Source organism: Panthera tigris, chromosome C2 (genome assembly GCF_018350195.1).
Source record: "Panthera tigris isolate Pti1 chromosome C2, P.tigris_Pti1_mat1.1, whole genome shotgun sequence".
In the NCBI taxonomy this organism is placed as follows: domain Eukaryota; kingdom Metazoa; phylum Chordata; class Mammalia; order Carnivora; family Felidae; genus Panthera; species Panthera tigris.
This window is the reverse complement of record NC_056668.1, coordinates 5,623,629-5,637,899: the sequence shown is the minus strand read 5'-3', so window position 1 is coordinate 5,637,899 and position 14,271 is coordinate 5,623,629. Positions and strand designations below refer to the sequence as shown.

The 14,271-nt window shown below is 44.8% G+C and overlaps 1 protein-coding gene across 1 annotated transcript in view; it reads right to left on the bottom strand.

Moving 5' to 3' along the window:
- Nucleotides 1-14,271, bottom strand: part of DSCAM (DS cell adhesion molecule) — a 763,813-nt gene that overhangs the window by 103,180 nt on the left and 646,362 nt on the right. Inside the window, exon 18 of the mRNA XM_042956621.1 lies at nucleotides 409-649. Coding sequence (XP_042812555.1) covers nucleotides 409-649 — 241 coding nt within the window. The remainder of the gene's footprint in view (nucleotides 1-408; nucleotides 650-14,271) is intronic.

Below are 14,271 nucleotides of genomic sequence, written 5' to 3'. Positions count from 1 at the left end.
AGAAAAATAATAAGAAGAAGAAGAAAAATAAGAAATGAAAGAAATAAAGAAAAATCCCCTTTAACATTGACTTGGAAGAAATTCTTAGAAAATCAGATTTCTACATCCTAGTCGGTCCTAGGGAGAGCCTTGGATGCACTCGGGAAAAGCCCAATTCTCCTGCTTGGAATGATTGGGATGCTGGAGAGGAACAGATTTGGGCTCTGCAGTCAAGGGTGAGACCCAGTCCCTGCAGCCGGTGAGTGAATTAAGGCAAGTTTCCCTGGAACCCCCAGTCCCCGGCCCGGGCCTGGCACCTTTGTCACGGCAGAGCCAGCAGGAGCCAGGCTGTCGGGGGCCAGAGCGGCCACCAGACCAGAGCCGACGCTTGAGGAAGGAAAGGCCCGAGCGGCCGCTTCCAGAACCTACCATCCTCGAGGGTGGTGGTGATGATTTCCTGAGAAGAAGGTCCCGTCCCGGCCCGGTTGCAGGCCTGCACTACCAGGCCGTACTGGGTGAACTTATTGAGGTTGTCCAGGGTGTAAATCTCACTGTCCCCAGTGGTGTCGATACTGATAATGTTGAATTGGAAGTTGCCCCCGGTGCTGTACTCGCGGTATCCTATCTGGTAGCCACGGATAATCCCATTTTGCAAATGTTTCTTGGGAGCCTGAAGAGGAGAAGAAAAGAACGCACTAAGGAAAACTTGAGGAGGACAGGAGGGAAGCCCGCACCCACCAGCCTCTTAGGGAAGCGGAATCCGGTCGGACGGCCATGGTGATGAAGGTAGGAGGTGTCCTAACAGGAGTCGAGACAGGGATGTTTGCAGTGAGCTCATGCACAGCCGCCCTTGGCCGCGTACTCCTCCTCGGGGGTCGGAAACACCACGTACGCATGTGGTGCCTCAGGTCCACCAGCGGTCACACGGGGACACCAATCTTTACACCTTCACCTAGCAAAATCTACTGAGTAAGAGCTGCTCTGACAGGGAGCAGAAATGATTTTTTGTTTTATTTTATTAAAAAATTTTTTAAAATATTTATTTTTGAGAGAGAAAGAGAGACAGAGTGTGAGCAGGGGAGGGGTAGAGAGAGGGAGACACAGAATCTGAAGCAGGCTCCAGGCTCTGAGCTGTCAGCACAGAGCCCGACATGGGGCTCCAACTCACAAACCGTGAGATCGTGACCTGAGCCAGAGTCGAACCCATAACCGACTGAGCCCCCTAGGTGCCCCCAGAAATGAGTTTTTAAAACAAGGTCCCTGCCCTCGTGGAGCTTCCACTTTAATGGAATGTTCCAGAATAAAGGTGTTTCCAATTGAGAGCTGCATGCGAAGGGGGTCCACCAATGACAAGAAGGCAGACTTGTTTCCTTAAGGCACAAATTGTTTTGGAATCATTTCATGGGGATGTAACCTGGGCAGGGGTGAGGCTATAGTTGGCTAGTCTCTGCTAATGACAGAGGGTCTGCCGAGTCGAAGACAGAACATGTTAGCCAACATCTTGGATTTTTAAAAGAAGCCAAACTCTTTACAATTATAAGAGCAGCACAACGGTGATTTTGCAGGGAGGTTTTGCAGACTTTCAGGCAGTCAAGAGATACTTACTTGTGTGCAAGTGTACATATGTGAGTATTTGTATTATGTCTGCGTGTGCATTGTGTGAGTACATGTGTGTATGTGTAAGCATGTATGTGTATTTGTGCTAGGTCTGTGTGTGAGTACATGTGTGTTTGCATACGAGTGTGTGCAAGTGTGTATGTGTGCGTATTTGTGTTTTGTCTGGTGTGCGTGTATCTGTGTGTCTGTATTTCACTACAAACCGTGGGCTTAGAGCCCTCAGGAGCATGAGGACTTTCTCTGTCCCCCAAGTGCTGACAATCCAACTGGAGAGAGGGAGTAAACACTTAGGAAACCAGAGAGACTCTCAAGTGTCGAGTGTCCGGCCCTGGATGCGAAGGCCAGCAGGCGTCCAGGAAGCGGCAAACTCGGAGCGGTTGGAAGGGGCCGTTCCCCGTGGACTTGGACGGGTGGCCAGGGCTCGGGCCTGGGAGGTGAGGACATAGTGCGCGGTGCCTGCAGAAAGCGGCTGGGAGAGGCAGGGTGGCCGCAGGAGAGCAAGGGTGTCCAGCACAGGGCAGCCAGGAATGGTGGCTAGGGAGCAGATGGGGCGGGGCTGGCTGGTGAGCTAGTCCTTCATCAAGGGCAAAGCGCGAGGCAGCGGCATCCACACAGGGAGAAGGCAGAAGGAGGTTCTGGGCAGCATTAATGAATTTCAGCAAATATTGATGAATTGCCTAATAGGCACCCTCCCAGTGGGATTATACCGCCGGTTATGCTGGAGTGTTAGTCTGAGCTATAGAGGAGCAGTAAAATCACATCTTTTAAAGCAAGTTTCCTCATACTTGGTTTTCTTGGATTGCAGCTGTCTTCCTCAACAAGCAGTCTGATTTCAGGCAAATACGTAGATCCGATAGAGATCCGATGAAACAGGCATGTAAACCAGTGCGTTCATAGTCAAGTCGGCACCGTGGGATCCTGACTCGAGATCTTTTTTATAAGCACAGCTCTATGCAATCTTGTTTTTCCAGTGATGAGCTATGACTTTTCACTTTGTATGAAACCAGATCGAAAGAGTTTCGATTTTGAGAATTTGATGACATGGAAATTGTTTTACCACAACCCCTGAGTGGCATTTATATCATTTAATTAATTAATGAAATTAATTTCCCTGCAAGAGTCATCTCTAAGTCAAATTTAAAACAGGTATTTCTTTTATTTCATGTAGTTTTTAAGTGTTAAATACAGCATGGGGCATCTGGGTGGTTCAGTTGGTTAAATGTCTGACTTCGGCTCAGGTCATGATCTCACGGCTCGTGAGTTAGAGCCCCGCGTTGGGCTCTGTGCAGAGAGCTCGGAGTCTGGAGCCTGCTTCTGGTTCTGTGTCTCCCTTTCTCTCTCTGCTCCTTCCCTGCTCATGCTCTGTCTCTCTCTCTCAAAAATAAATAAACATTAAAAAATTTTTAATGTTAAATACAGTGACCCAAATATAAATGATATATATTTTTTAAGATTAGGTTTAGACTCATTAAATATTCTAATTTTTCAAGTGACTCACTGTGTAGGTTTAAGACCCCCTCAGACACTAGGTCAGGATCCCAATACGGTGGTTACACATCGGATCAAGAAGCGAGAGAAGGGAATAAAGGCAATTTCCATCAGAATACGTTTACATAGCACAGCAACCAATTTAGCTAAACCTTCCAGAAGTAGAGGAACCTGCTTGCTGACTTTTAGCTCCTTGGGTTTGGGAGATTAATCATGCCTGTGATCTGGTTGCATGGGTAGGGTGGAGAAATCTTCCTTTTTTCCCTCCCATGGGTAAGAATACATTCTAACTAGCGTAATTATGCTAGACATTTTTAAATCAAAGAAACATTTAACAAATCACATGAAGAGAAAGCATTGCTTGCATGTGCAAAAACAAGGCAAAATTCTAACTGTATCAGGCAGAGTTTATGTTTTATCATTATTTTGTATGCTGAGCAGTCATTTCAACTTAGGGATGTGTTTACATGAACGAAATCCTTGGAAACACTGAAAAACTCTTACCTTTTTACAAATCCATAGAAACAGGATTTTTGTACATTCAGTATAGGAGATGTTAGGGACTGTGGTGCACATTCCAAAGTGTTTTGAAAGTGACCCTGGAGATTCTCTCTGGTTTGAATGGGCAACAGGCCAGTGGGGACCGGGGGTGTGGAACAGTGGTGGCCCCTGAATCCATCTGTCTGGCAATGAGCTTCACATCATCCCAAGGCAAGTTAGTACATAACACCCTTTATTTTCAAGTTTGTTTGCAATGATGCTTTAAACATCTGAGCCTTGGAGCATGTGTTGACCTGGGATAAAGGTAGATGTATGTAAAGAAGAAATCCTAATGTGGAAGATGGTTTCAGAACCATCAACCAGTTTGATGTTAAATAGCATCAAATTGTGATCGAAAAAAAATGTTTTCATTTGTTTAATGAAACTAAATGAATGGAGTTAACGGTGGAAGAAAGGAAAAAGAGGAAATCAGGTAGAGATCTTGAATCCGGGTTGCAGGTTACTGAAGAAGGCAAATTTCCTAAGAAACCACTTCGATCATGCCCCTTCTCTCCAAATCTCAGCTGTACCTGTAGTTGAGATTTAACAAGGATGTTCCTGGACGTTCCCTGATGACCTAGGGTTCTCTCGGGCTGCTGAACAAGCACGGAAGTTCTAACTCTCTTGCATTTTCCCATCTCATGAGCCTCTCCCCGCTGCTCCCCCGCATCAGAGACTACTCCTCTCCCTTCTCTGTCAAAACCCAACTCATTCTCCACCGCCAGCTCATCGGTTTCCTTCGACTGCCTCCATCCACGTTCTCTCTCCTTCAGCCTCTGGTTCTCTCTCCTTCAGCCATCGGCTCAGCAAGAACCGATCACTTCCATCCCCTCCTGCGGCCACCGGTCTGTATCGAATGTTGGTTTCCAAGGACCTGAATGCAAGCTCCAAGCGCACAAGGATTCCCACAAGCATGCCTGAAATCTCACCCACTCACTCGTCTAAAACGGGACTTCAGCACAGGGGACATTCTCAGAAAATGTTACGGTAGATGCAGAAGAGAAGGGTTTTGAGCACGGATGAGGCTCAACAAAAGTGACGGGTAGGAATGACCTCAGTTGCAGGTTTATAATCTGACTGGGTCCAGGGCTAATGGGAAAGGCTTAAAGATGGACGAGATGCCCGGAATCAGGAATCACGATACAGGCCTGATCAGAGGCCTGGATGAGCCAGTACGGAAGGAGGTCTCAGGAGCACCGTGCAACTTAGATTCAAGCTGAGAGCTGGCTTCCACGTGGTCACTTAGTGTGGCAGCTCACGCATCAGGATGAGAGATCCAGGCAGGATTTGGAAGGGTCCGGCTTCATTTTCCAGGGCCGTTAAAGCAGCAAATAGCATTCAAAGAACCAACTTATTTGGACAAAGTGATCTTTTTATTTTCCTTCTTAAAACAGGTATTCCAGAAAGTTTGCTCACTTCCTTAGCCAGCTGATGGGCTACGTGTTTTCATAATAAGGATCACTTGAGGCGCCTGGGTGGCTCAGTTGGTTAAGCGGCTGATTTCAGCTCAGGTCATGATCTCACGGTCCATGGGTTTGAGCCCCGTGTTGGGCTCTCTGCACTCAGAGCCTGGAGCTCCCTTTCTCTCTCTGCTCTTCCCCCACTTGTGTTTTTGTTTTTTTTTTTCTCTTTCTCTTTCTCTCAAAACCAAACAAATAAATAAATAAGAACATTAAAAAATATACAATAAGGATCACTTAAGGCAGACCCACAGATTTAGAGCAAACCTCACCTGCCAACTAGTCCTCTTAATACATACTAAAGGAAGATTCTGGAGAGTAAGTGAATGGAAAAATGAAGAAAAAAAGAACAAAGGAAGGAAGTCTAAAGTGGAGGAGGGCCCCCTTCACTCTATATTGTAGAATTCAACATTCTGAGTCCCTTTCCGCACTGGAAGATGTTGTTATTTACAGATGGCTCTGATTTACGGGGGGTTCTGTTCCTACCTTCTCTCAAACCCCTCAGAGTGTGCTACAGTTCCACGAGAAGCCCGTCTCTATTCACTATTGCGTTTCTCATGTAGGGGTTAATTATTTTTCCACGTTGAATACTACTCTTCCTTTCATTTGCTTTTGGATCCAGTAATGAGCCCGGTTTCTTTCCATGTGCCTCATTTATCTGCCATCTGGGGTACTCTGTCCCCTTTCTGGCCCTGGCATTTTCTTCCTCCTTTAGTCTCCCTAAACAGCCTTCTTTCATCCTTCTAGGCGCCCTTTCTCCAGCCTCCGATCCTCCCCTGCCAACCCCCACTTCCTTTAAGAAACTGTCTCTTTTGATCTCCATGACAACAGTAGCACCTTGTCAATGGATCTGTGTGGTTTTGCAAGTGCCAGTATTTTATGCATTCATCCAAATCAGCCTGGGAGCCGCAGTGGCAGATGTAGAGGTCTTTGAAAAGTTGGTAAAAACAGGGATGTGCAAATGCTCACAGCACCATCAAGGACGTGAGTGATGAGAACAGGCATCTCTTCTTTAGAAAACCACTAGCCGGGGCCTGTTTCTGGCACGCTCCCCTCCCCCTTCCCACCACAGGCGAATGGACTCTGCTCATTGCCAGGATTCACCTGCCGGCCAACCATGAGAGCTAAACACCTCTACCGCAGACTTCTGCATTCCAGGAACACCACATTGCTCAGGCCTGTTGAGTAACTCAGGTGAAAAATGAATCGCAAATTTTCCTTTTAGATTGTTCCAAATTCACTTAAAATGAAACCTGTCCTCATTTCCCTTTATTACAGGGGTGGCGGTCTGTCTTTTCTCATGTTCGTTCATGTTATCCCTCCAGCCCCCTTCCCTGCTCCCCAACATAAATAGCGGCTACTCAGTAAGCTTGCGCAGTGAACGGATGCATTAAATAGAGCAGTAGGGGCTGGTGCCTCTCCCATACAAGTGGACACCTGCAAGTGAATCCGTGATTAACGCAGAGCACTATGCTTGTGGTGCTCAAGGTTGGCACTGGATAGCATGGAAGGGAAAAAGAGAGAGGTGCCTTTTCCCATTGTGGGCAAAAAGGTTCCCGAGAAGGAACACTTCCCCTGAGCCTAGAGGAAGACCAGCCGTTGCTGGAATGCAGTCGACCTTCCCTGCTGCACCCAGGCGAGATCACAAGAGATGACCCCGGAAGGAATACCTCCGAGGGACCCTTCAGGAGGGATCTGTGATGACTGTGGGGGTGGGGATGTCTGGAGTGGGGAGAAAGCTAGGGAATCCCCTCTGAATCAGAAACCCGCTGAGGGGTAGGGGTGGTGATCTGTGTTTTCACAAGTCCTCCAGGGCATCCTGATGTATGCTCAAGCCTGAGAACCACTGTTGTTGTCTTGGGGAGTCTTTACAGAGTTGAATATTGGCCTTGCTTGGGATGGACAATGTAGTTAAACAACCACTGATTCCTTAAATTTCAGGTCACTAATAACCCATTTTCCTGGTCTCTCTGTGGAACCAAAGGGAACACAAGCAAATAATGACTGTCAGACCTTCATGGTCCCGTGAGTGGCACAGTGGGGAAGGGGCTCTGCTTCACATGCAGCCTCAGTTGGAGGGGGACCATGCCTTGCTGCACAGACCCCTGGCTGAACAGCTGCTCTGAGTGAATGGACGGTGGGTTTTGACGAAGCGATGTCCAAGAGAAGAGGTCTGCGCCTTGTCTCTGCACGAAATACAGTGTCCACGCCGTGTGTCTCCTATGAGGGGTACACATGGCCACGTGGCACCCTCCCCAAAAGTTACTGTCATCCAGTGGTCAGGACAGAATGAAGGGTCACATGTTGTGAAATACAAAGTGGACATGTGATCTGCCCATGAGACGTGCTTTGGAACACAGAAGCTATTCAGTTCAGGGCTGAGAAATTGACGGCGAATGACAGAACTCTGAAATACACAGTATTGAGAGGCCAGGAACTCTGACTTGTAGCTGGTAGTTACTATTCCAGTCAGATTTGGCAGCTGGGGAAGAGGCAGGGGCCAAGCGTATGCGCAGGCTTGGAAAACACATGTAGAATTTTAGAAACAGGCTCTTACAATTTTATGGGATCAAATTGAGGTTAACTATTGCATAACAGGACTTCATTTATTTACTTTCTAAAGTGTGGGGTGGCTCTCATTTCATTCATTCATTCACTCAGTCATTCATTCATCCAGCCAATAAACATTTGTTTATCGCTCCTCTTGCTGGGTCCCCTCCCTTTTCGGAATGTCACTGTCCCTTCCATCCTACCCTGTCTGATAACCACACACAGCATTTCTCACCAGCCAGAGAGGCTTATCCAGCGGTTTCTACCAAAGACCTAACAAAGGAATTCACAGCACATACGCAGACCCTACTTGATTTTATATGTACTGGCTCTGAGAGCTGGTCTCCAGAATATCTCACATTTAATGTCAGGGCCTCTAGATGTCTAGATGTTTCTGAGAAACAGAGTTGGCCAGAGGGGTGATGACTCGCAGTGTCCCAGAGTCTGCGAGTGGAGTCTGTTGGAGAGAAATGGCATGGAGAATAAAGGAGCCCAGGTTCATATGAGGGAAGGAGCAGGGATAGAGTGGGGAGGGGTGCAGGAGATATCTCCGTTGGCCAACAAGGGATGTAGCCAGGGCCCAGCCAAGAAAGAATGAACCTGGAGACTGTGATGTTTGGGGAGACAGGTCCCACCTGAGTGTCTAGACATTGTGCAGGCAATGGGGATGTAGAGGGAAAGGAGTTTTGGTTAGGATGTCGAAAGAGAGCGTGTACCAGTTTGTGAACATAGGGCTGGGACCCCAACTATTTAGCAACACCTGAGTCATCTCAAAGGGCTTGGCTCCTCCTATGCGGACTAGAGGGTGACAACCTGGGCTACCTCCCCTGTAGGTAATGGGAGCCCCTGGGGATGGTAGGGTGGCCAAGGAGATCTGGGGGCACAGTTGGTCCAGATCTGCTAAGCAAGTGCAAAAGGCAGTGTTTTCAAAGGTATTAGTGTCTTTGTAGAGAAACGGTCTGCCTCAACCATACGAAGAGTTGCTTCTGTCACTGTATTTTCTATCCAGAAGAACCAAAGAAGATCCAAACTTCAGAAGGAAGTCCTTCAGTGCTTTAAATCTTGGTTCAAAGAGCCAAGGGACAGGAAGCTTATTTGTGATGTGTTCCAATTGCATACGGCTGCTTCCCAGGCGTTGCCTTCTTCAGTAAAGCACGGTTGACAAACTATGGTCCAGGGGCCAAGTCTCTTTGGGCATTTCTTCTACATGGCCCTTAGCTAAGAACGTATACACTTTTTACATTTCTACATGGCTGCAAAATTCAAAGGAGGGAGAGTATTTTGTGGCATGTGAAAATTACGTGAGCTTCAAAGGTCAGTATGTCTAAGTAAAGTTTTACTGGAGCTTGGATGCACTCATTTGGCTGTCTGCTTCTGCCCTCCAGTGGCAGAGCTAAATGGTTAAGACAGAGGCTATAGGACTCACAAGGCTGGAAGTATTTACTCTTTGGCCCTTGACAGAAACGGCATACAGACCCCTGTGGGACACAATGTTGTGGACTGAATCAACGTGCAGGGTAGAATTCATGGGTTGCGCTAGAGTAAGCTTTGTTCAGCTTACTCTAGAACAAAGTAAGATGTGAACACGGGGCGGGGATGGGAGGTGAGCAATGGTGTGAGGAGACGCACCTCTGTGACAGGAGGGTCTGAGAGGGGCCAGGGTTGGGGCTGAGTGTTTGATGGAGTCAGTCCTCCTCCTTGCGGGGATGGCAAAGTTCTAACGGGTCCTATGAGAAGAGCAGCAGTGCCTGCATCAACAGTGGACTTTCGATCATGGGTTTAGTATCCACCGTCTACTCTTTGTGTCATGATTGAAGCACACGGCCCATTGCTTCCAGAGAGCTATTAAACTTGGCTTCTTATTCGTGCTTTGGTAATGAAAGGCATTGGCCTCAACTGAAGGACCTATGGGCATGAACACTCACGAATGGGTAATGGAAGAGAAGTGTTGAGAGAGTGTTCAACAGGATAGTCTCCCCTGTCAGGAACATGCTATCCTGGACATGGGACCCCCCAAGGGACCAGTCTGGTTCTCAGATGGGGGATGAGGCCGACACATGCCCAAATGCAAAGAGAGCCACAGGTCCTGTGTTGACCCTGGAGTGACCCTGCACACTCTATACCTCATACTTTCCTTCCTTGGGGATTCTGACTTCCAGAAGTCAATAATATGCCTCCTGAATTCTTCTGTTATTTATATAAAAACAGGGCTGATTTTCAACTGTAGATGGTTAACTTCCAGAAAAAACACAAAAAAATGGTAATATATCTTTAAAAGGTAGAATTGTTTCATTGCCCATATTTCTGTGATTACTCAAAGCGCACAGCATTTTTATTTCACATCTCAACTTAAACTTTTCAAAAGCATGTGCTAACGGGAGGAATCCATCACAAGAATTGAAAGAACGTAAAACTAGTTTTCAAAGAGATTTCTACAAAGAGGAGCTGCCTTTAAAAAAAAAATTATACGAGATAGAGTTGATTGGTTACATCTTACTGCATTTAGTTAAATGCATTTGTAGTGGTGAAATGAATCTGAAAGCATACGTTGTGTTTTTCTGTTTGCTTTCATGTTATCCTGAACACAGAATGTGGAAACTGGATACAGGACAGTCTCCTACAGCAATTGGCTCATGCTGTCCTGGCCAGAGTTCTTCCTGAAACAGACCACAAAGAACTTTGTCCAGCCTGGTTTTAAATGATAAAAGCAGCATCATATTTCTTCCTTTGCCTTAAGAGACATGCCCAGGACATTACAGGTGTCATCTGATGTCTGTGCAATTCTTGGTCGGACATGTGTTCCTTTATTTGTTTGATTTTTTCATTCTAACATAGGTGCCCCATTTATTAACTTAACCACCTTATTTGATTTCTCTGATAAGATGAGAAATGTCATCAGCAAGATGGCTTAATGACTGCTCTCTAGGAAAATCAAGCAAATAAAATGGTGTATCTTCATTCACTCACTTGATGGGTGCCAATTGGTTTTATGATGGTTAGAACCATACTCACTGTAGCTTGATCTGACTTGCTCTCTGTTAAAAGCAGAGTTAGTATTTTATGAGAACCAGTAAAACTAAATACGAGGCAATCTTATGACTATTTTTCTTAAAGTTACTACCTAGTCATTCATTATTAGATTATTTAAAATAAAATTTTTATTTATTTGTTGTTGCTGTTGTTTTTTGGGGTTTTTTTTTGTTTTGGTTTTGCTTTTTGTTTTTTTGTGTTTTTGTTTTTGTTTTTGTTTTGTTTTTTGGTAAGGCAAATTTCACAATATTTATATTTACTGGGATGTATTGGTAGCAGAATGGGCTGTGCTACCCAGAGCCACCTGGGGGCCAGCATCCTGCAGAGGGATCAAAATTGAGGCTGTCATTCAAGGGTTCAACCTGCATATTCTAAAGTGTCATCATGCCTTTTATCCTCTCTGTTATCAAGTCAGTACTGATAGATGATGAGCAGGGAAGATAATACTCATAAACAAGTCCATTCGTTTATGATAAAATAAGAAAAACTCTCTGAATGGAACGAATGTAAAGGGTTTGAGTTTCAGCAAAGACAAAGTAAGTTGCTTGAGGTCATTTTTATCAGGTGTGGTCATGGGAGTAATACGTGATTTTCCTGAAGTCTAATCTATTACTTTTTAAATGATATCCAAGTATTCTTACTATATGCAATTTACTTGTAGAGACATTTAACTTATGTTAATCCTCCTTGATGCATGATGAAATGTCGTCAAGTGATATTTTTGCATATACTCTTATTTTTTCACTAGAAGTAGTATATATTCATACACATATGTCCCTGTAAAATTTCATAGCTAAAATTATGCATAGTGTACTTAATAGGCAATTAAGTAATTTTTAATATTATTCACTCATAAGCAATTTTTATCCTAATGTCCCATCTTAGTTATTTTATTTTATTTTTTTTTAGAGAGAGAAATAGAGAGCATGGGTGGGGGAGAGGGGCAGAGGGAGAGAGACGGAATCTTAAACAGGCCCCATGCTCAGCAAGGAGTCTGACATGAGGCTCAATCTCCTGACTCTGGGATCACGACCTAAGCCAAAATCAAGAGTCAGACGCTCAACCGACTGAGCCACCCAGGTGCTCCCCACCTTTTCTCCCGTAATGTCCCACCTTTACAACCTAATTCACTTGTAAAATATGATGTTGCTGTGTTAGACAGAGAAAGACCTGTAGCTGGTCATCAATAAATGTCCAGAACGCTCTTTTAGCTCTAACTTGGTGATTGTTATCATTATTCTTATTTGCATTTTTGATAATGTTCTCTATGAAGCCAAAAATACCTTCTTTGCCTCCTAACACTCTTCGCTAGCAGTTTATCACCTAACATCTTTGAAACAGAACAACGAAAGTGCCTCTGACGTCTTGTATTGTGTCATGTTCATCCAGCCTCAGTGTGAAACTTACAGAACAAGCCATCTGAAAGGATTGCCAGCTGGTGAATGGAGATGGCCTTGATCCTAGTCCTTAGTCCAAGCTCAATTTGTGTCCTGTCAGGGTCAATTAACTGGAGCCGTACAATGGGATGTCCCTCCTATGCTGAGTTCCAGCCAATCTCTCCAGCATGCCTGGTGTCAGACCTGGACCCACACTCCTGGCCACTAAGCAGCCTTTGGAAAGCTGGCCAGCATCTTTTTGCTGCACTTGGGGGCTGGGAACCAAGAGAATTGCCTGCTTAGGTTGGGAGGTCAGCCAGGACCCTTGGGCAGTCTGGATCAAGGCTCTCCCTGGGACAGAGAACTAGGGTCAGTGGTGAAGGCCAATCACACAGCTAAACCAGGAAGGCTAACCCAAGGGGTAGATGGAGAGAGATGCCAAATATATGCCAAATGAAGCAAATAAGCAATGGATGGGGCTGTTAAAGGGATTTGTGTACGTTATACATGTACAAAAAAGTAAGATGTGAACACAGTAAAAAAAAAAAAAAGGTTTCCAGAAACAAGGTACTGCCTCTTGATATGAATATTTTAACATGAATGCAAGCAATAGAAATTGTTCACGTGTTCATTTAACACATATTTAAATATAATTCTATGGGGGATACAGTGAACAAACAAAAACAAGACAAGATATGCCCTCTATCCTCCCAGAGCAAGTCAACTGTAAGAAGCTGAGAGAGAATACTCCTAGGCTATGTGGATGCCCAAAACGTTTCTAAATCAGCTTGGATTTTTCTTCTCTTACTATAGGGGAAAGAGCCTGGCTTGTTAATATGAGAAGGGCTGATAGTTACTTAAATATTTGTAACACATGTTGGTCATCGGGATTTTTAATAAAGCTGCTGTAAATCCAACTCTAGAACAAATTGATTAAGAAATGTAAATTCTGTAATTTTTCATAGCCTGAGGATTAAAGTGAGAAGCAAGAAATGAAGTAAAATTAATTTCAAGGCAACCCTTTTCAATTTCAACTGATGTTGGAAAAAGGGGTGTTGACTTACTGGTCTAGTTACGCTAAGGTTCAAGTTTACAGTTGGAAAGAAAGAGGGAGAAGGTAAAAGTTACATTTTTCTTCTCTCCTCTAACACTAATGTCGGGTGGAATTTATAACATGAGGTTGGAAGGAACAGGACAAGAAACTAATATTTGTTGAACTTCACTTGGGCCCAAGCTGCAGTCTTGGCATTTCAAGTACCTTAGCTTTTCGGTTGCTTAGAAACCAGTTGGAAAAGCTGCGTGAGGGTCCTCAAGTGGATAGTCCCCAGCCCTCAGATTTTGGGCAAATCCGTTTAACGTCAGGAGTTTGTACAAAACCTGACGTACTCGATACACAGATCTAATGGCATAATGTATGCAAAATTGAACACAATGCCTGGTAGAGAGCAAATGCTTCAGGGATCCCAGCCAGGGAATACTAGCTATGTTCTAGAAGGCTGTCTTTTCCAACACAGCAAGCCATTTCCTGGGTAGGGGGATTTAGATGCAGGAGTCAAGGGGAACCTGCCATTTATTAAATCATTATGATGAAAGTCACTGGCAAGAAGCAGTTCTGTTTTTAAATGACGAGCTAAGCCATTTTCTCATTGGAAGAGCTCATCTCAGAAACATACGATAGATAGATTGCAATGGTGCTTCAATCAGTGGGAATTACTGGGGATTGTGGAGATGTGGCGTTTGGTTAAAAGCATTCTTCAGCTTACTGAAATTTAACCCCCTAAATACGCGATGTTCATATTTTATGGAAATCAGGTGTCTCTTTTCCAACATTGTTCATTCTAAATGAAATCCAGCCAGAGGGGTGGACACAGAAGGGGCAAGAAAGGTGGCAAAGTCATTCTCAGGGACCTCTCTGGAGTCATCAGTTTGACAGCTGTTTTTAGCACGGCAATATTGAAACAGCTGAAAATTCCGTAGTTTTCGGATGGCCTGCGGCTCTAAACGGACTTCTAGTTTTAAACAAAAGGAAATATTTACGTCAATAGGAAAAACAAAAAAACAAAAAACCTCTGCCTTAAATTGCATCCTCTGGAGAAGTGTTTTAAAATACCTGTGGTAGTTAAATATTCCAGATGCTTAAGGTTTTCTGTTATAAGCACATGCAAATAGCGGGCAATCAAACTGTCCTGCATTTGCAATAAAATGGAATCCATGGATTCTGAGACTGGCCA